Below are 22,699 nucleotides of genomic sequence, written 5' to 3'. Positions count from 1 at the left end.
CCATGAGGAATCTATTCCTCTTACACTGATAAAATCGCTTTTGATACCCTCAGTAATTCTAACCTTCTATAGAAGAACATCTTCACTGTAATTCCTACATCCTGCAGTTTTTAACTGTAATATAGAAGGTTATGTGGCAAAAGCTAATGAATAAATGGATAAAATAAGTGTTTGTGTTTTTACATGCAGGTGGAAGTGTCTAGGAGAAAGTTTACTTGCTATGTATCATCACCTGACAACATGTGAGCCTCCTCGACCTAGCCTGGGGAAGAGAATTGACCTCTCAGAGTACCAAGACCCAGTCCAGCACTTGATTCTTTCTCCTACCTCTACTCCTGTCAGTGTTATCCAGCCCAATCCTGTCAGCACTAATCCAGTGGTTACAATGAGTGACCCATTATTAACTTACACTCCAATGACACCCAATTTTTCCGGTCATAGTGAGAATTTACTGGAACCAGTAATGCCTATAGGTGAGCAAGGTACTTTAGTCTACAATTCCAGATGACACTGTTGTCTTTGCAGACATAAACGAGACTGGAAAATGTCTGTTGTCTTTAGAAATGAGTGTTTTCTAAACTGTCTTCTAGCTGATCCAATGCATTTTCAAAGTACGTATATTCCAAGTCAGAAAAAGAAAAGTTCAGTCATATAAAGCTGTGATAATCTGTAAAACAATTACTTTAAAAAAGAGAAAGCTGTCTAAATGATCTAGGAGGTACTGGATAATGATTAGCTCTGAGTTCTATCCATAATTGATTTTCTATAGCACTCATCACTGTAGTATTTAATCCCTTCTATTCTTGACTGTGCTGCTGTCTCATGCCTCAGTTTCCCCATCTGTAACATAAGGATAATAATGCCTGGGTGATATGTGGCTTAATCTGTTAATATTTGTAAAGCGTCCTGAGGCTGTCAGATGGAAGGAGCCATAAAGAAAAAAATATTATTACTATTAAATAAGATCAGCTGCTTGGCCTGTTTAATTCTCTGCCTTCATATGTACTTATTTGTTTGCAAGATGATATTCATATTCTCAGATGTTCTAAGGTATATACTGTGTAGGGAGGTGTGCGTGTGTATATCTATCTATCCTATCTATTGCTATTGTTCACAAGGCTACCAGTCTTTGGTTGATGTTTATAGGAATTTACAGGTGTTAGAGCACTAGCCAGAGTCCTATGTTTTCCTTAAAAACCACAAAATTGTGCTGAAACTTAGAAGATTAAAAGAAAGTATATTTTAAAAAAAATCAGGTTTTCAAGCAGTCTGCTTCTTAGTTCTGACCCAGAATTTACATGCATACAAAATGTCATGAGTATCAAACTTAATTTACTTTGTATTCAAATTAAAAGAAGAAAAATTAGAATGTGAGCTATGCATTTCTTAATGAAGAGATGCAGTCATTTTTGCACGTTGTAATAGAATGAGTAGATTTGTGTAAAAATAGTAAAATCATAATGCTTGTTGTTGTCAGGGCAGTCCTCAGATTCCCCATCATGTTTGGTCCTGTAGAAATACAGTGTAGGGTTCCCTATCTGCCTTGACTCAAGTTACTACTGTGACTCTTCCTATCTGATATTTGCTATTTTTTTATGGTAACTGTTCTGTGAAACAAAACATGACTTAGGCCTAACTGTAGTTTGATCAGTGATAAATATGGTTCTGTTTAAGGGGCTACAAGGCCAACATCAAATATAAGCTTTGAAACCTGGTCACTAACCAGACTGCTGTTTAAATGATTCTGTTCCCCTTTAAGTTAAAAGGAATTTTGCCATTGTCTTAAGTAGGAACAGAACTGGGTTCTTGATGTTGCCATAGAATAAAGTAAATTTAAAATATATTTCATAAATCACCGTGATACTAAGCAACATTATCCATTGTGTGTTATTTGGCAATTTGAGTTTTGAAAACGTTTGATTCTGTTTTCTAGGTGACACAACTGTTAGTGATAAATCCAAGAAAGGGGTGAAGCGGAGGAGAATCACAGAAGATAGTGGTGAAACTGCAAAAAGGCGGTCTGCTCGAGTCCGAAACACCAAGTGTAAAAAGGAGGAGAAAGTTGACTTTCAAGAGCTGTTGGTAAAGTTTCTTCCTTCAAGGTACAGCAGACCTTCACTTGCAATGAGAGTTGTTGTCATTATGTGAAGACCACAGGCTTTTTTGTTGACCTGCTGGTTATCCACCCAGATCCTCAGAGGTACTGGACTCATGTTGCTTATTGACAGAAATGTGACTCAGTATCTTTTTATAAATTGTATTAAAACTATTAAAAATAAAACTGTAAAATCAATAAAGCAACAAGTTAATCTCAGTGGTGGATTGAATTAAATCATCAATTTAGTTAAATCATCAGATTAATACAAAATATAACCAATCCTTATACATTCTAAGGAGGTGGCTATACCATTTGGTTAGAAGTCACAACTAAAGAGTTTGACAAAAGTCCATCAGTTCTCTCATTTGAATGGTTAGGTATCTCAATATCGAAACTGAATTATTGTCTAACATCTGGGGTACAACCTCAGATCCAGTTATCAAACTTTTCCTCCTTAAAATTCAGTCTTGGGTGGTGGCTAACCTTTACCCCCTTCCCCTCCCACTCCCAAAAATGAGACACATTATAAAAATACAGACTGCTACAGAACAAGAGACATTGGACAAGTAGTCAACTTTGACCAGAAATGACGGATGACAATCTCAAATCCCTTAAGACTTCAAGACATAGAATATACTCTAATGGATAATTTTTATGAGACAATATTTAGGACTGTTTATCTGAGGCACTTTTCTTTCAGGTGCCTTCCTTGCTTGGGTGTTATGGGTGCTCTCACACACATGCATGCACACAGCTACACTTTTCATTTCCACATCCTAAAAATAAAAAGTCTGAATTTTCTGGGTCATCTGCCAACTAATAAGAATAACAGATAAAAACAGAAAAAGGAAAAATAATGTATTAAGGTAACGGAATTTGCAAACTCCTTCAGCTCTCACAGTCTTCTGGACACTCTTAGTAGGAGCTGGAACTGTAGTCAAGGAATTAAACGATGATGTTCTGCTGGCAAAGTGCTTCTCACTAGCGGGCCTCCTTCCAGGTGGGAGTGGCCTGATTATTGATGTCATGAATTGTTCTCCTCAAGTTGTTTAGTCTTGAGGATTCTGAAATGTCAATCTTTCCTCTGGTGTCTTGGAACCCAGAAGATGAGAATTCTTGGCCTTATCCTTGATTCTTACAGTTTGTAAACTTTACTTACTCTGTCTTACAGTGCCTCCCTCAAGGTCTTTGAACAAGACATGTGCGAGGCCTGCCTTGCAGCCATGTATCTTGATCCAATCAGGTTCAAATGAGGTCATCCTTAGCCTCAGTTTTAGGAAAAGTCCTGTTTAGATCAGCAATTTTAAAAATACTCAGTGTTTTACATATTACACCGACTAAGTCTATGACCCCCCCCAGACACACCCCCAAATATAAAAAAAAATCTGGATGAGACCACTTGAGGAAGTTGGTATGGTCTTATCCTGGTAAAAGGGCATTGAGATGACATTGTCATTAGTTTACAAAAATTTCAACACTAAATTCCTGTAAAAATAGCTGTTTGGAAGGGATGTTCTTCAACAACCAGTCACTCAACATTCATTCATGTGCAAAATTAAAAATAAGTTCAGATTTATGATCAGTTTCATCATATCCATTTCTCATTCTTGAAGCAAGGCAATTAGAATATTTTCCAGTTTCAGAACTGGGTTTTTATAGGTCAAACAGCTAGTCTTCTAGAATCTATGCCTTGATAGAGAAAAGTAACTTGAAAGTAAAGAAATGCTTTTTTTTTTTTTAAGTTTGTCAGGTATTCGCATGTAGGTTATTTCTCTCACTGTTTTTTCTAGAGAAGAAGCAGAAGCAAGTCATAAACTTTTTTGCATAGTTAAGAAGTGGGTATGATTTACACTGTATTGGGTCTGTATGGACCCCAGTGTCATTGTCAACAAATCAGATCAGCGTTTCTCATTAAATCCGAAGGCATATTTGTTTTTACATTGATTATTGATTTGAGTGGGATGATTTCAAAAACAAAGATCCTTCTGAAAGGAAAATGTTAAGTTGCATTGCTAAAAGGGTTTGGATCTGCTCATACTTAAAATAATAATGCTGATAACACTGTTTTTTTTTTTTTAAAAAACAATTCCAAATGTTGTGGAGTAGTCTTGTCAGTTTCTGAAGCTTATTTGCTAGGATTTGCTCTTTTCTGTAGGCTGTTTCTTTCCATTTTTAGGGATAGCATGCTTGAGGCTTTTTACTCTGATGAAGTCTGGGAATAAATTTAAATTTCTGATGATGAACTCCAACTAGGATACTTCCATTGTGAAAATATACATAACACCTACACCCGGCAAGCTATTTGTTATTGAAAATAATATTCAGACTCTCTCAAGTACTGTTCTTTTACTTGTTTTCACCCCTTTTCACCCAGGCTGCGGAAACTGGATCCAGAGGAAGAGGATGATCCTTTCAATAACTATGAGGTGCAATCAGAGATCAAACAAGAGAATTTCCAGCATATTGGACCACATAGAATGTCATTTGACTCTACAACATTCATGGAATCTGGTAGGGACTTCAGCATATCCATTTTTCTACTTGTTTTCTTTTTTCCCTTATGTCTGCTTTTTTACTCCCACTTCTGTTTTTTTTCTTTTTGTGCACAAAAGAATGTTATTTTAAAGGATTTATTTTAATACATCAGTTGACTGAGCTTCACTGTATTAATAAATTATTTTTGTTTTCATTGGGCTGCTTATTTACTCTGTGTGATCTGTGTTGTGTGCATGATCTCATTTAACCATTTCAGTGTAGTCACTTTATTCTGCATAAATTCAAGGCTACTCCTGCAAAAGGAGAACCACTGTGTCATAAAGGTGTTATGGGTGTTCTTTATGCGAGATGTATGCTAAATGTCACAAAGCATTAAAAGTAGTATTCTCAGAAGCGAGGCAAGGAATTAAATGTGGTTAGTTTCAACAAACAGGTCTCAGACTTTGTGCTCATCTGCTTTCCAGAGAAGCAGGATGTTCATGAATTCCTATTGGATAACCTGAACAATGGTGGCATCCTAGAACTGATGATGAGATATCTGAAAGTAATCAGCCAGAAGTTCCTGGTGAAGTGGCCACCTGGCTTGTCTGAGGTGGTCCTTAGTATCTACAATAGCTGGAGAAAGCATAGTAGTAATTTGCCCAACCCGTTACTGAGGGACTGTAGCAACCAGCACATCAAGGTAAGGAAACGCTCTATTTTTTGAGCTTCTTAATTTACCACATCCACCGTATATTGCTCTGTGTGTCTTGAATGTGCTGCAGCCTCAGCTCAACCCTTAAAAGCAGAACACAAAGCTGTGTGTGCACCATTTGAGATGCAGGAGGCAGCTCCAGACACAGAGTGAAAGATCGAATTATGTGTAAGTACTGTAGGACGTAGCAATTTAATGACAGAAACAACAGTGCCAACTGCAGTGCACTCAAGTTGTGGGGGGGTTTGGTTTGGTTTTGTTTTTTTTTTTTTAGCCAATCAACAGTGCTGCACAGACCATAAGATTTTTGGGTACAGAGATTTTTGAACCCATGTCAGGAGCCTTCACCCTCTTCAGATGGAGCTGCAGTTACAACCCTGGTTACTGTGGAAAAAATGTAAAAATAATTTTCTCTTTAATCCACACAACCACATCTGTAAGAGCTGTAACAGAACATCCAGTGTTACTAGGAACAACTCATATCCAGTTTTGTTTTGTTTTATCCACCCATCTTTATGCAGAAAGCATTAATGAGCTGGCAAAACTAGCATATGTGTTCATTCTCCTTGATTCCTACAATTTCTTGAGTATTCATCTCAGCCTTTTGATGTTTTTTTTCAGATGTTCTAACATAAGGTATTAATGATGAAGCAACTTAAAATGGTTATATTTTAGGTTGAGGATGTTGCTCTTTTTCAAGACTGGGCCAACTGTTCCCTTCTTATCTTCTTCCCCACTAGATCGTCTTATCTTCTCATAAACAGACTTTTTTCATTCCTTTTTCCAGTTGTAAAAGGCCAGGGGAGTCTCTTTAATCCTACTGAGCATCATAGAAAGAGGGCAACCTCCTTTCCTTAGACAGAAGAAAGCCACGATGGGTGTAGGTTGGAAATGGAAATCACAAAAGAGGATTAATTAGAAAGCTTCCTTTCAAGTGATTTGTTAACTTCTTTTTACTTTCCAAACAAGGTTCTTTGTATTCTTCCCTGACCTTTTCATACCTTCATTGTAGGATATGATGCTGATGAGTCTGTCTTGCATGGAATTACAACTTGACCAATGGTTGCTGACGAAAGGGAAGAGCTCTACAGGTGAGAATTGGTTTTTCTCTGCTAGCCTATTCTTACAGTGTAAATTAAACTTGTAAGAAATTTTGTGAATCATTTATTAGAATACTGAGCTGTTACTTCTCCAGATGTAGGTCTGATCAATGGATGTGTACAACAGTTCATCTTTTTTTTTATTAGTGTTTTGTGTTAGAAGGGTGAGCTGAGTGTTTGCAGCTGCTGCACATGGAACTGTTTGCATAGGGAGAATGTGATTTTATACTAAACTGTAATAAATTAATTTACAGTTTCCCCTCGAAATTGCCCTTCTGCCACTGTGAACGGAAAGTTTGGTCCTGATTTCCCAGGATCCCATTTTCTGGGGGACTTGTTGCAGCTCTCATTTGCATCCTCCCAGCGAGATCTGTTTGAGGAAGGTTGGCTGGAGTTTGTGGCTCGAGTGTATTGGCTGAAGGCTCGCTTTCTAGCACTGCAGGTTTGTTTTCATTTTGAGTTCAACAAATAGAATTTTTCACACTTAGCACAGTTTTTAAACAAATGGACTTAAGAATTATTATAAGCAGTTGAAGTGGTGGGTCTATGTTAAGTCATCAACACATTGGAGTCAAGTAATTCAGGAATAGCTTGACCTCTTTGAAGACAAAGTAGAGGTTACATTTGTCTATTTTATTTAGTTTCATTAACTGTCCCTATGAACGTTCAGTAATTAGATGCAAAGGATCTGGCCAAAATCCTTATGCATTGTACCAGAATTCAGTCATTTTGGTACATACAAGTGTTTAAAGTAGTTTGTCTTCTGTCCCCAGAAATAAATTTCAGCTGGAATTATAATGAACAGCTGCAAGACACAAATTCACTAACAGACTGAAGCCTGGATTCTAGCTCGTAGAATCTGTAATAGAAGCCCAAATAGCATGTCCAAAATGCAACTGTGCATTGAGTCAACATTTATATATTGTGATTGATTCTTTTCTTCCAATGGAGCTTGATCCTTCTGTTGACAACAGTTATTCATTTCATGTACAGATTTTCAAGCAGTTTGTCCTAGACCGATTGCTCAAGTAAACAGTCCAAAGAAAAGTTATTTATTGGATCCCAGACTTCATCATTATTTTATTTCAAGCATCGGTTTCTTAAGGCAGCGAAGAAAATGTTTACAGATTGTCTGTACTTAAGTCTAAACTTTTGAGAAGAAAAAAATGTGGGTTTGACTAATCAAACTTTAATCTTCAATTGATAACGTACTATATCAGTTGATTTCATATACACACACTGAGTAATTCATTTCCTTTTTATTTTCATATCTCAAAATCCTTCTTTAAGAAATCCATCTAATGAAAAACTGGATTGTTCCATAGAAAAATTAGTGGGGACAGAACCTTCTTCTCATTTATGAAGTATGTTTAATCATTTTATACAACTGAAGTAGAGACTCCTTTAAGTCATTTTATTTTCACTCAAAAATAAAATTTCTTTAAGTTAAAAGGATCTTCTAATTCCTTTTTCAGGTGAAGACCATTCAAAATCAACTGTCACTGCACAGTCCCAGTAACAAAGAAACATATAGACTAGACTGAAAGATAAAATTTTTATGATTATGACACACATGTAACTCCTCTGTTTCACAATAGATCTAGATATTTCAATTAAAAAAAACAAAGATGGAAGTAGAAGGATAATCTGAAACATAAATATACGTTTGGAATCAGAACCAGCTCCGCTTAAACTGAATGCAGGTTGTCCAGTCAAAATGTATTGATCATCTTTATTAAACAGACTGTCTTTATGGCTAGTGCTGTATCTCTTCAGCTTTAGTGAGTTATATTTTCTCCCTCTACAGCCTCTCTTCCTGTCCTGATCCTTCCCTTTTAGGAAAACTCAAATCTGTTTAAGATGAACAAAGTGGGTTGTTCAGTTTTACTTTCTCTTAACTAGTTAGCTGTACATCTCAGTAATGTTACCCAAATTTATGGTTCTGGTCAGCATAAAAGGAAGACTTACTTCTGGATTTAATCTGCCTCCCTTCACTTTCAGAGAAAGGGAATGTTAGTCAATTTATACAAATAAATTTTCCTGTTATGTAACTTGAATACCTAGTGTCCGGTTTCCTCCCCTTTTCCCCCCAGTGGTGATGAAGGTAGCGGGTAGAATAGACTGGTAAACTGTTGGTGATGACTCTTTTGGTTGATATTCTGATTAGTTAAGTACCCCCCCCAAATAATTTGCCTATCTCTCACTGACAGTGTACTCACAGAGTTAGTGATTCAACATTGCCTAGCTGCTTTTGAAGAATCTCAGGTAGCATTGTGTGATTTCCTCAAACTGTTTCCACAGGGTGACATGGAGCAGGCATTGGAGAATTATGACATCTGCACTGAAATGCTGCAGAGTTCCACTGCACTCCAAGCCAAAGCTGGCAATGAACACAGCATTGTGATCCGATTACCTAACCTCCATGTTGATTCTGTTGTTTCTCTAGAAGAGGTAGGGATCAGTTTGTTTGTTTGTTTGTTTGGGTTTTTTCTGTTTCTAAGTTCATCCAAAATTGAGGATTCCAGTCTACTTAGTGTGGTTTTGATACATTTCTAAAGAAGAGCTAAGTCTTGTGAGAAACTAGAGATTTTATATGTGTGCGCCATTTTCTTGTTTACATTCCGTTTTCCTTTGGGCTGTAATGTGATAATTCTGGAGGGAATCTGAGATAAAGATGCTAAGGGACACGTTCCCTTTGGGGATAAAAAACACGTTTTATGATTTAAAAACAAACAAAAAAAACTAGTGCGGCTTCTGTATCAACAGTGCTCAGAAACAATGCCGTAGCTGCAAGATTCATTTCAAAATTACTAGCACTTGCCCTGATGGAAAAGTAGCATGTATAACATCAGTAGCAGCTGTCTTAAAGTGAAGAATATTTTTACAAACCAGTTTAAAACCAATAATGATTGTGTTTTATAGTTAATTGATTTGAAAACCATCCTTCCCTTTTTCAGTTAAATGCTTTCTTTATCTATTACTGGTCCCTGCACAATTCAGTCTTGCTTAATAAATAGAATGAAAAATATTGCTATCAGGGTGCTGCATATACAGCTGTTAGTCATTAGACTAGAGCTTTGTTTCAGAGGGTTTCTTATGCTTTAATTTCACTGTTCAAATGAACTCTTGCCTTCAGCAGTCAGAATTTTCCAGTAAAACATGCAAATGAATTTATAAATAAAAAATTAGACATCGTTGTTGTTTTTCTGTTACTGCTTATGGGGGAGGGCTTCAAACGCAGGCAATGCCATCTGATGATTGCTCTTTCTCATAGTTCATCAGAAAAAATGTGAGGTTTTGAGATTTATGGCTTAAATACAAAAAACGATAGTACTAATTTTTTAAAAAATTAAATACAAGTTGGGGTAAGTGATAATGGTTGGAAGCTTGTCTACTTTCTTCCTTGTCGTTTCTCTTCCTTCCAGTGCTGTAAATTTTACACATCCTACAGCTATAGTTTTGTTGTTCATAAGAAAAGTCAGTCATTTGCACATGAAGGTGAAATGTAGGTTGGATTGCACTATTTGTGACTTTTGCAGATTGACAAGAACCTCAAGTCTCTGGAGAGATGCCAATCTTTGGAGGAGATCCAGCGACTGTATGAGGCAGGGGATTACAAGGCAGTGGTGCATCTGCTTCGCCCAACCTTGTGCTTTAGTGGATATGGTAGGGCTAAACATCTGGAATTTGTTATATCTATACCAGAGAGACCAACACAGTTACTTCTGCTGCAGGTTTGTTATGTTTCTTTAAAAAATGCTGTTTAGTGAGGTTTTGAAAGCCCTGCATCTGCTTTATTTCCAAGAGCAACATAAAAAAGATTTGGAGGGTTAGTGTTAATGATGAATAGCGTTGACTCCATTTAAGAACCAAAACATGGGGCCAGTGTGTGTGTGTGTGAATCCACTCTCTATATATGTGTAGAGAGAGAGAGTGGATTCACCCAAACCTCTAAAACTGATCCAGGTTCAGTCTAGTTTGAAAACTTTAAGACTATATAAACTTGAGTGAACTTGGATCAGTTTTAGAGGTTTATTATGGATGAACCCACTTTACCAATGGCCTGCTACTAGGACTTGGAGTTTTTGTTGCCCTTGACTATTTATATGGTGGCTCCCAAGCATCCTATGCACCTGAAAGTTGTTGGCCAACTGGGTGTGAGGCAAGAAGCACTGGTGTGATAACTTCTCATTAGTCTGTCCTGCTTCATAGTCAGGTTGCTGCACCAGCTGTAACCTCCAGGGTGGCTTCACAGGATATTACAAGAGTCCAACCTAGAGGTGATAAAAGCTTAGATCACCATGGCAAGATCCTTATCTAACAGAAAAGGGTGCCAGATATTGCCCAGCCATAGATTTTTTTTTTTTTTAAAAAGTTATTGATCGCTGCTGCAATCAGGAAGTACAGGATAGGAGATTAGTCTAGCAAGATCAAAAGATTATGCACTACCATGACAATTAAGGGACAGATGTCCTCTGCTGAGGGAGCAGGATGCAGTCTGTCAGTTCCTTAGTCTTTCTCTGTGCTGGCTATTTTTACTGCTAGTTTGACTAGAGTGAGCCTGGGCCAGTTGCTTTTCGTCCACATTCCTATTTTGTTGTGATCGTGGGACATCAGATCTTGTTTTCCATACTCAACAAGAAAGAATCTTAGAGCTGGGGATCATAAAAATACGTTGGGCATTGTAACCTTTATCATTGTAGAAACATAGCTTGTTTTCTAAACCAGCAATAAAATAGTAGCATGGCTCCACAGTGACTCAAACTCTGATTCTGTTGAACCTCCATACACAGCAGCATATGGCTAGAGAGCAAGAGGCTCATTGCTGCCTCTTCCCTGCAAAATAGGCTCATGTAGAGTCTCTTTGTATTCAGAGAATGGGACTCAGTGTTGCTTCCCTGATGACACTCAGTTGAGGAGCATGGGTTCTGGGGTCTCTTGTATTGTCCATTTTAATGCCACATTTAGAAACTTCATACTGAATTCTCAGTAGAGTAAACATTAGCTGCTAACTGTGTACCTTCTTCCATTCCCCTTTCCCCTTTATTGTGCTTTTATGCTTTGAAATAAACATTAGATCCATATAAAAATTTTTTTCATGTTAACATTCACTAGGATTCCCTGCTGAAACAGAAGGATTACAGACAATGTTTTGAATGCTCTGAAGTTGCCTTGAACGAAGCAATTCAGCAGATGATTAACCTGACAGTAGCGTCTGCTAAAGAAGAGTGGGTTGCTACAGTAACACAGCTGCTCATGGGGATTGATCGCTCACTGTCATCAGACAGCAGCATCCTGAAGGAATCTTCTGTAACGCTGAGCCTCATTCGACTAACAAACAACCTCATTCAGGTAACCTGTTCACCTACACTAGCAAGCAGCCACTGTGCACGACAGATCTTTTTTAGGCATGATACAGCTGCTGCCTGAATTGCCACCCACTTGCAGAGTCTCTCTTGGGTTACATTTCTGTGTGGGCTGTTTCCTTTCACACTCCTAGTTTTCACTGCAAGATGTCGGATGCATTGAGAATCTCTTCTGAAATCAGTAATGGCTGCTAATTCTGAGCACTGTGTCTGCTGAAATGAGCAAGGAATAGTAATAAGGTGGCTCAGGAAGAAGTACTGCTGGCTATGACTCTGTTTCTAGGGGCAGCACTGCAAGGTTTGGTCCAGCTGGCTGGGCGGGCCCAGTTTGTTTGTGGCACAGATCTTGCTGCATATTCGCTGCATGTGCCATTCGCATGAGGGATGGTAAGAAAGATCCTATGAACCTGAGGAACAGGGTACATACAGTCAGTTGGTGTTGTTGGTATGTTACATCATTCAGCTGAGATTCTAGTAGCTGTGGCCGCTGGTTAGTTCTTTAGATTCTTATACAGATATAGGACTTAAGTCAGAATTGGGAATCTGATGATTATGAAGGGTATTTTCATCCTCATTCCTCTTTTCCTTCCTCTTAAGGACAGAATTAAGTAAAATGATGGTTATTACCTCTTTCCAGTTTTAAAATTATGGGTAATATTTAGCCTTTTTGTAGAAGTTCTGAGATTTTGAAAACTGTTTACTTTTCTCCTGAACTTCTCATTTAAGTGCCAGAATTGTAAACTACTTTCAATATTATTTCCTCTTTAAAGACCCAAGCTTGATAATTGCTATCTGCAACATTCTGAGTGCCCTCAATTTTCATTAACTTCAGTGGGACCTGAGGTCACTGGACACCTTGCACAATCTGACCCTAAGGTTTTAGAGCAATGTGCACAATGATGCCTGTATATATTTGTTCTTATCTGTGAAAATATTTATGGTATTACAAGAAATTTTTGCAAGAAGTGGCACTAAGGGTAAGGCTATTACAGGGAAATTGCAGGAATTTCTTGTAATACCATAAATATTTTCACAGATAAGAACAAATATATACAATTTATATGTGTAAAATATATCTCTAAGTGTAATATAATAAAATAAAGAAGGAATTTCCAGAAGTTTTAGAAACACCTGTCATTGTTTCAGTAACTGGGGCTGTTACCTTGGAGTAAGGTTAGGGCTACTGTTTTATTGATGGGGCATTGTAGTGCTCGCCAAGAGGCTCTTTCCCCTGAGGTAATTTGGGAGTGATAAATCAATTTCCCATTTTGGGTGGGGGGAAAGGAAAAATCAGAGAATTTCAAATTAGCTAGAGGTAAATTCCTTAGCAAAAAAATGGTTTTGGTTTATAGTAGAGGGTTTTCCAGAAAGTTTCTAATAGTCTCTGAATTTTCTCAATCTTACATAATTTCAAAAAATTGTCAAAATGCTAGCTTCCTATTTATTTTATGCCGAATTGATTACTTCTTTTTTTGTTTGTTTTTAATTGCTGCTTGATTGTCAGGGGGTTTATTTTTTTAGTTACTGATTAGACAGTTAAAATTGTGTAGGGGGACACACTCATTTTGAAATAGATATAGCTGTTGGAATACCTTTTATGTTACAGTGGAGTTCTCCTTCCAAGAGATTTTAATATTAGAAGCCAAGAGTTGGGTTTTATTTCTTACATTAACAAAAAATAGAGGTGATGATAATACTCTCTTATATAGATCTTTTTATCTGTAGCTCTGTGTCCTTTACAAAGGATTGTAAATATCATTACTCCCACTTTTCAGTTGGTAAAACTGAGGCACAGAGAGGTGATGTGACTTGGGGTATGTCTACACTACAAAATTAGGTCGGATTTATAGAAGTCGGTTTTGTAGAAAGCGGTTTTATACAGTTGATTGTGTGTGTCTCCACACAAGTGCTCTAAGTGCATGTAGTCAGCGGAGTGTGTCCACAGTACCGAGGCAACCGTCAACTTCCGGAGCGTTGCACTGTGGGTGGCTATCCCACAGTTCCCTCAGTCTCCGCCGCCCATTTGAATTCTGGGTAGAAATCCCAGTGCCTGATGGGGCTAAAACATTGTCGCGGGTGGTTCTGGGTACGTATCGTCAGGCCCCCGTTCCCTCCCTCCCTCCCTCTGTGAAAGCAAGGGCAGACAATCGTTTTGCGCCTTTTTTCTTGAGTTACCTGTGCAGATGCCATACCACGGCAAGCATGGAGCCCGCTCAGCTAACCATCAACGTATGTCTGCAGGGTGCTGGTAGGCATGGTACGGCATTGCTACACAGCAGCAAATTGTCTTTGGCGGCAGACAGTGCAGTGGTAGCCGTCATCGACGTAGTCCTGGGCACTCTTTTAATCGGGCACCTGGGCAAACATGCGAGTGACTCAGCCAGGTCATTTCCCTTGTTTCGACTCTTGGCGATTCAGTCCTACCAGCAGTGCACTGTGTTTTAACCTCCATCCAGCAGAAGATGATGGCTAGTCGTCATACTGCACTGTCTTCTGCTGAGCACCCAGGAGATGATGATGGCTAGCGGTTGTACTGCACAGTCTGCTGCCAGCAAGATGTATAAAGATAGCTGAAGTGGCTCAAAACAAGAAATAGACCAGATTTGTTTTGTATTCATTTTCTCCTCCCTCCCTCCTTCCCTCTGTGAAATCAACGGCCTGCTAAACCCAGTTTTGTGTTCTGTCCTTGAGGTTTTGAGTTCTATCCTTGAGGGGGCCATTCAGTTTTTTGCAAAGCCACCCCCTTTGTTGATTTTAATTCCCTGTAAGCCAACCCTGTAAGTCATGTTGTTAGTCGCCCCTCCCTCCGTCAGGGCAACGGCAGACAATCGTTCCGCGCCTTTTTTCTGTGCAGACGCCATACCACGGCAAGCGTGGAGCCCGCTGAGATCACTTTGGCAGTTAGGAGCACATTAAACACCACGCGCATTATCCAGCAGTATATGCAGCACCAGAACCTGGCAAAGCGACACCGGGCGAGTATGCGACGTCAACGTGGTGACGTGAGTGATGGGGACATGGACACAGACTTCTCTCAAAGCATGGGCCCCGGAAACGTGGGCATCAAGGTGCTAATGGGGCAGGTTCGTGCCATGGAACGCCGATTCTGGGCTCGGGAAACAAGCACAGACTGGTGGGACTGCATAGTGTTGCAGGTCTGGGACAATCCCCAGTGGCTGCGAAACTTTTGCATGCGTAAGGGCATTTTCATGGAACTTTGTGACTTGCTTTCCCCTGCCCTGAGGTGCAAGAATACCAAGATGAGAGCAGCCCTCACAGTTGAGAAGCAAGTGGCAATAGCCCTGTGGAAGCTTGCAATGCCAGACAGCTACCGGTCAGTCGGGAATCAATTTGGAGTGGGCAAATCTACTGTGGGGGCTGCTGTGATGCAAGTAATCAACGCAATCAAAGATCTGCTGATATCAAGGGCAGTGACCCTGGGAAATGTGCAGGTCATAGTGGATGGCTTTGCTGCAATGGGATTCCCTAACTGTGTTGGGGCCATAGGCGGAACCCATATCCCTATCTTGGCACCGGAGCACCAAGCTGGCGAGTACATAAACCGCAAGGGGTACTTTTCAATAGTGCTGCAAGCACTGGTGGATCACAAGGGACGTTTCACCAGCATCAACGTGGGATGGCTAGGAAAGGTACATGACGCTCGCATCTTCAGGAACTCTGGTCTGTTTCAAAAGCTGCAGGAAGGGACTTTATTCCCAGACCAGAAAATAACTGTTGGGGATGTTGAAATGCCTATATGTATCCTTGGGGACCCAGCCTACCCCTTCATGCCATGGCTCATGAAGCCATACACAGGCACCCTGGACATTAGTCAGGAGCTGTTCAGCTACAGGCTGAGCAAGTGCAGAATGGTGGTAGAATGTGTATTTGGACGTTTAAAAGCACGCTGGCGCAGTTTACTGACTCAGTTAGGCCTCAGCGAAACCAATATTCCCACTGTTATTACTGCTTGCTGTGCGCTCCACAGTATCTGTGAGAGTAAGGGGGAGACGTTTATGGTGGGGTGGGAGGTTGAGGCAAATCGCCTGGCTGCTTGTTTCGCACAGCCAGACATCAGGGCAGTTAGAAGAGCACAGGAGGGTGCGGTGCGCATCAGAGAAGCTTTGAAAACCAGTTTCATGACTGGCCAGCCTATGGTGTGAAAGTTCTGTTTGTTTCTCCTTGATGAAACCTACCGCCTCTTGGTTCACTCTACTTCCCTGTAGGCTAACCACCCTCCCCTCCTCGCTTCGATCACCGCTTGCAGAGGCAATAAAGTCATTGTTGCTTCCCATTCATGCATTCTTTATTCATTCATCACACAAATAGGTGGATAACTACCAAGGTAGCCCAGGAGGGGTGGTGGAGGAGAGAAGCACTAGGAGGGGTGGTGGAGGAAGGAAGGACAAGGCCACATGCCACTTTAAAAGTTTAAAACTTATTGAATGCCAGCCTTCTGTTGCTTGGGCAATCTTCTGGGGTGGAGTGGCCGGGTGGCCGGAGGCGTTCTTGGGCATCTGAGTGAGGAGGCTATGGAACTTGGGGAGGAGGGCAGTTGGTTACACAGGGGCAGTAGCTGCGGTCTGTGCTCCTGGAGCTCAACCATATGCTGGAGCATATTGGTTTGATCCTCCAGCAGCCTCAGCATTGAATCCTGCCTCCTCTCATCATGCTGCCGCCACCTTTCAGCTTCAGCCCTCTCTTCAGCCCACCACTTACTCTCTTCAGCCCGCCACCTCTCCTCCCTGTCATATTGTGCTTTCCTGCACTCTGACATTGTCTGCCTCCACGCATTTGTCTGTGCTCTGTCAGTGTGGGAGGACAGCATGAACTCAGAGAACATTTCATCGTGAGTGCGTTTTTTTTTTTTCTTTCTAAGCTTCACTAGCCTCTGGGAAGGAGAAGATCCTGTGATCATTGAAACACATGCAGCTGGTAGAGGAAAAAAAAAAAAAAAGAGGCAGTGGTATTTAAAAAGACACATTTTCTAGAACAATGGCTACACTCTTTCACGGTAAACCTTGCTGTTAACGTTACATACACAGCACATGTGCTTTCATTCCAAGGTCACATTTTGCCTCCCCACACCACGTGGCTAGCCCCTCCCCCCCACCCCCCCGGCTAACAGCGGGGAACAGTTCTGTTCAGCCACAGGCAAACAGCCCAGCAGGGATGGGCACCTCTGAATGTCCCCTTAGGCAGCCTTGGGTGGGTTTGGGGGGTACTGGCTCCAGGTCCAGGGTGAGAAACAGTTCCTGGATGTCGGGAAAACCGGTTTCTCCGCTTGCTTGCTGTGAGCTATCTACAACTTCATCATCATCATCTTCCTCATCCCCAAAACCTGCTTCTGTGTTGCCTCCATCTCCATTGAAGGAGTCAAACAACACGGCTGGGGTAGTGGTGGCTGAACACCTAAAATGGCATGCAGCTCATCATAGAAGCGGCATGTTTGGGGCTCTGACCCGGAGCGGCCGTTCGCCTCTCTGGTTTTCTGGTAGGCTTGCCTCAGCTCCTTAAGTTTCACGCGGCATTGCTTCGGGTCCCTGTTATGGCCTCTGTCCTTCATGCCCTGGGAGATTTTGACAAATGTTTTGGCATTTAGAAAACTGGAACGGAGTTCTGATAGCATGGATTCTTCTCCCCATACAGCGATCAGATCCCGTACCTCGCGTTCAGTCCATGCTGGAGCTCTTTTGCGATTCTGGGACTCCATCATGGTCACCTTTGCTGATGAGCTCTGGCCAGCGTGGTAAGCTGCAGGTGACCATGCAAACAGGAAATTGAAATTCAAAAGTTTGCGGGCCTTTTCCTGTCTACCTGGCCAGTGCATCTGAGTTGACAGTGCTGTCCAGAGCGGTCACAATAGAGCACTCTGGGATAGCTGCCGGAGGCCAATTGCGTCCACAGTACCCCAAATTCGACCCAGCAAGGCCGATTTAAGCGCTAATCCACTTGTCAGAGGTGGATTAAGGCAATCGATTTTAAGAGCCCTTTAAGGTGAAAAAAAGGGCTTCATCATTTGGACAGGTGCAGGTTTACATCGATGTAACACTGCTAAATTCGACCTAAACTCCTAGTGTAGACCAGGGCTTGCACTACTAATTTCTATCAGATTCAAGAGATTAGCCTTCCTTTCCTAGGCCTTTGTCTCTCCATTCCTGCTGAGACGTTCAGTAGGACATAAAAATCAGAATAAAATATGACAGGTTTCAGAGTAACAGCCGTGTTAGTCTGTATTCGCAAAAAGAAAAGGAGTACTTGTGGCACCTTAGAGACTAACCAATTTATTTGAGCATGAGCTTTCGTGAGCTACAGCTCACTTCATCGGATGCATACTGTGGAAACTGCAAAAGACATTATATACACAGAGACCATGAAACAATACCTCCTCCCACCCCACTCTCCTGTTGGTAATAGCTTATCTAAAGTGATCATCAAGTTGGGCCATTTCCAGCACAAATCCAGGTTTTCTCACTCTCTGCTCCCCCCCCCTCCCTCCCCCCCCCCACAAACTCACTCTCCTGCTGGTAATAGCCCATCCAAAGTGACCACTCTCCCTACAATGTGCATGATAATCAAGGTGGGCCATTTCCAGCATAAATCCAAGTTTAACCAGAATGTCAGGGGGGTGGGGAGGTAGAAAAAAGCAAGGGGAAATAGGCTACCTTGCATAATGACTTAGCCATTCCCAGTCTCTATTTAAGCCTAAATTAATAGTATCCAATTTGCAAATGAATTCCAATTCAGCAGTTTCTCGCTGGAGTCTGGATTTGAAGTTTTTTTGTTGTAAGATAGCGACCTTCATGTCTGTGATTGCGTGACCAGAGAGATTGAAGTGTTCTCCGACTGGTTTATGAATGTTATAATTCTTGACATCTGATTTGTGTCCATTTATTCTTTTACGTAGAGATTGTCCAGTTTGACCAATGTACATGGCAGAGGGGCATTGCTGGCACATGATGGCATATATCACATTGGTGGATGTGCAGGTGAACGAGCCTCTGATAGTGTGGCTGATGTTATTAGGCCCTTTGATGGTGTCCCCTGAATAGATATGTGGGCACAGTTGGCAACGGGCTTTGTTGCAAGGATAGGTTCCTGGGTTAGTGGTTCTGTTGTGTGGTATGTGGTTGTTAGTGAGTATTTGCTTCAGGTTGGGGGGCTGTCTGTAGGCAAGGACTGGCCTGTCTCCTAAGATTTGTGAGAGTGTTGGGTCATCCTTCAGGATAGGTTGTAGATCCTTAATAATGCGTTGGAGGGGTTTTAGTTGGGGGCTGAAGGTGACGGCTAGTGGCGTTCTGTTACATTTTACACATACACATTTTAAAGAGAGTGGTCACTTTGGATGGGCTATTACCAGCAGGAGAGTGAGTTTGGGGGGGGTGGGGGTGCGGAGGGTGAGAAAACCTGGATTTGTGCTGGAAATGGCCCAACTTGATGGTCACTTTCGATAAGCTATTACCAGCAGGAGGGTGGGGTGGGAGGAGGTATTGTTTCATGGTCTCTGTGTATATAATGTCTTCTGCAGTTTCCACAGTATGCATCCGATAAAGTGAACTGTAGCTCACGAAAGCTCATGCTCAAATAAATTGGTTAGTCTCTAAGGTGCCACAAGTACTCCTTTTCTTTTTGAGAATAAAATATAAATGTTCTGAGTTTATGGACATTGGTTCATTTTACTTTTGAGGCCAAAGGAAAAGCATAAGTTCCATAAAAACATACTATCTAAATAATATATGGAATGTGTTACTAAAGCCTATGCTTCTCTGAATATCACAGTCCTGAATAGCAACTCCACCATGTGAACTAAAAAAGGGCACTATTTTTAGTAACAGATTTGTAAAGTTGCTGTGTGGTCCTCAAGGTGTGATTTTAGTAGACACTATAGTGTAGTCAAATATGCTTCAGTAGATGAAGCTTTCAGTAGGGCTCTTCTAGCATATGTTCTGGAGAAGTAATCTCACCCTGTTGGTTAGAGGGAGAGCCATACAAATCCCTTTTCTTTGAGTTGTTGTCTTCTCTGTTTCAAGAATAGGCAATTTTTCATAGGTAAATGATACTGGTATTTCTCTACCAGACTGTCACACACCCACCCATCCCTTATTTCTAGTCTGTTTGTTGTTATGCATTATTCACTTGTTAACTACTATCTCTGAAATATCTCTCTTCAGGAGAATCTCTGTTCATAATTCCTAGTTGGCTCTATCTGGCTACAAGATTTTCATTGTATTTAAATTTGTTGGAACTAACTTTTGTCCAGTTTCATTCTAAGCAAGTATGTCTCACCTTCCAGGATGTAAATACATCGCTTTATAGTCATCACTAACAGGGGCCTTGATTCAGCTTCTGCTAGTGCTCAAAAATTCTGCTATTCCCTTAGTCATTTGTGCTTGTTTTAGTGTGATATTAGGACAAACATACCCAGTTAGAAAACTACCTTACAGGTAAGAAAAATGGGCTTTTCCCATATTATCAAATTCTGGAAATTGAGAGTGTCTTCTCTTTTTAGTACTTTCAGGCCCAGCCAGCACAAGAAGCAAAGCTACTTAAATTTAGATTTTTGTTTGTGTATGAATAGGATGCAGTACCTGCTGAGTCATCTGGACTTGTGTAAATTCTTTTTCTAATATGTATATCTTTGTGTGTATAATGGGTATCGTATATTTCTTTATTAGATTATAGATTGCAGCATGGCAATCCAGGAGGAAGCCAAAGAGCCATATGTCTCGTCAGTGCTTCCCTGGATTATTTTGCACCGGATTATCCAGCATGAAGAAGATGCCTTCCGATCCCTTTGCTGTCAGCAGCAGCAGCTCCAAAGCCAGGGCGAGGAAGGTAATAGTTTTAATTTGTCAATGTTATATGTTGTTAAACCATTGCTCCTTATCCTTTTCTTCTTTGGCATGTGTATGGGAAATGGCTAGTGTTCTTTTGTCCCTCTCACTTAGGGAGTCTCCAATCTTCATTCCCTCGCCACAGTGGACAGTCGTTCTGAGGAAAGGTTTCCTTACCAAAGCATGGAGAAATAAGTAGCTAGGTAGGTTAGCTCAGTTTTGTACTTAGGAGATATAATTACTGGCATCTTTCTTCCAGTGAGTCCTGACACACCTATGCTGCCTCCTTCCCTCATGTTACTGAACACCGCCCATGAGTACTTAGGAAGAAGATCTTGGTGTTGTAACTCAGATGGCGCCCTTCTCAAATTCTATGTGAGTATTGATGCCTAAATATTAAAAATATTTTTAAAAAAATCTGTTTTTTCTCCTGTTCCCTACCCCCATATACATGTATTGGAATGGCCATTTTATCCTAGGTAATGAAGTATTTAAGGATTGTTCTTCCCAGGTGTTGTCTATCATAACTTTTTCAGATTATCTGTCTTTCCTAAACAAACAAAACCATGTCATTTGCCTGGGATAACAGACTGTCTTATGATTACTCAGTCACTATACATTTCTTTGAAACTGTAAAGCACTGTATAAATGTTATTACTGATTTGCCTGAAAAAATTATGCTCTTGTATCAGCCTGTGTTCTCAGTGGTCAACACAAAGTTTAAATTATGCAACTTAAATTTTAATAAAGCAATGGTGGTTTCTGTAATTTTTTTTTTAAGAGAGAGGAAAAAAAGAATTAATTGAACTGAGGTTTTCTGAAGTTAGTAGAAACCATGTTAATGAATGGTATCGTCAGCATCCATCAACATTACTTGTAACCTGATGACTGATCATGATGATTTTTTTTTTTTAATTGTGCTCTGGTCCAGATATCTGGTTCAAAGGGCACTTGTTGCTCTGCAGTGTGGGAGCAGAACCAGACCTGTCAATCACTAGCTGCAAGGGAATACCGTGACCCTGAAATTTTTATCTGCCTTTGCAGCAGCCGGTGGTTCATCCAGATCTTCGTGCTGCAGAGCTTTACTGAAACTTTGTTTCAAGTTTCTGAATAATTTTTGGCTTAGTAGTGTGTCTTATTTCGCTGCCATCTCCTTGGGCTTCTTCCCTCCTTTTGGGGGAAATTGTCCCCCAGCTCTACTTCTCCCTTTGAGGCATTTGCAGCAGCTGGCACCCCTACAGGCTTCAGGGGAGACAGCTAAACCAAGGAAAGGCAAAAGGCGAGGTCTGTATCCTTCCTCTGTTTATTGAGTGTCGCGTTAGGGAACTCAGCCAGCTCTGTGGACAAGATGCTCAGTCTGAGCAGGTTTGCCTTTGCTGCTATTCCCTGGGCATGAGGGATAGATGAGACCAGCTCTGCTGGGCAAGACACACGCATTGTCTCAGCAGCTTAGTCTAGGTGAGGTCACTTTGGTTCCCCTCCCCCAGGCAGGAAAGGAGGCAGCTAGGATTAGAAAAACCAGCTCCAAAGGTTAAGCAGCTCCCCCCCCCCCTCAACTCCATGAGGGGAGTAATGCCAGAATGGCATCATGACTTTGTCTCTAGAGCCCTCACCAGCAGCATGCTGCTGACTACAGAATTCAGCCACTTCCTACTCCTCAGGCCATGGATGGAGGACACTGGATACAATAAGGATGCTGCTGACACCAGACAGTGTGATAAGGGACCTTCATGCCCAGCTCCCTTCCCCTGCTACTGACTCTACAACAGGCTTCCCAGGGGTTCTATACTGCGGGCTGGAGCCTCCTAGGGAAATACAGACCTGTCTGGCCCATGTGGCTCCCATGTAACAAACAGGAGTCCAGTCCATCCTGAACTCCAGGCCAGTACTGAAAGAGGGCTCATACGGGCTGGGTGGGGAGAGACAATCAACAGAGGGAGTGCTAGTCACTAAATATTTTTGAAACCGTATTTGAGCCCAGATTTGCATCTTCCTCTAAAGCAGGATCATAGGAAAAATACCCAAAAGGGAAATAAATAAATAAAATTAGTGCTGTTTTCCCTGCTCATGTTCCTGGGGTACAGCAACAGATAATCCTCAGCACCTAATTC

General features: G+C 41.1%; 1 protein-coding gene across 5 annotated transcripts in view; it reads left to right on the top strand.

Annotated features, from left to right (window-relative positions):
* Positions 1-22,699, top strand: part of CABIN1 (calcineurin binding protein 1) — a 205,606-nt gene that overhangs the window by 18,296 nt on the left and 164,611 nt on the right. For all 5 annotated transcript variants that reach the window (XM_084648966.1, XM_084648968.1, XM_084648964.1 and 2 more), the window contains 11 exons: positions 190-473; positions 1,934-2,102; positions 4,473-4,609; positions 5,059-5,276; positions 6,301-6,379; positions 6,643-6,830; positions 8,690-8,839; positions 9,928-10,122; positions 11,504-11,740; positions 20,430-20,589; positions 20,848-20,963. In XM_084648966.1, coding sequence (XP_084505092.1) covers positions 190-473; positions 1,934-2,102; positions 4,473-4,609; positions 5,059-5,276; positions 6,301-6,379; positions 6,643-6,830; positions 8,690-8,839; positions 9,928-10,122; positions 11,504-11,740; positions 20,430-20,589; positions 20,848-20,963 — 1,933 coding nt within the window. The remainder of the gene's footprint in view (positions 1-189; positions 474-1,933; positions 2,103-4,472; positions 4,610-5,058; positions 5,277-6,300; positions 6,380-6,642; positions 6,831-8,689; positions 8,840-9,927; positions 10,123-11,503; positions 11,741-20,429; positions 20,590-20,847; positions 20,964-22,699) is intronic.

Source organism: Lepidochelys olivacea (assembly GCF_965140295.1).
Source record: "Lepidochelys olivacea isolate rLepOli2 genome assembly, chromosome: 15".
NCBI lineage: Eukaryota > Metazoa > Chordata > Testudines > Cheloniidae > Lepidochelys > Lepidochelys olivacea.
The sequence above is the reverse complement of the archived record's forward strand: the minus strand, read 5'-3'. Positions and strand labels throughout refer to the sequence as shown.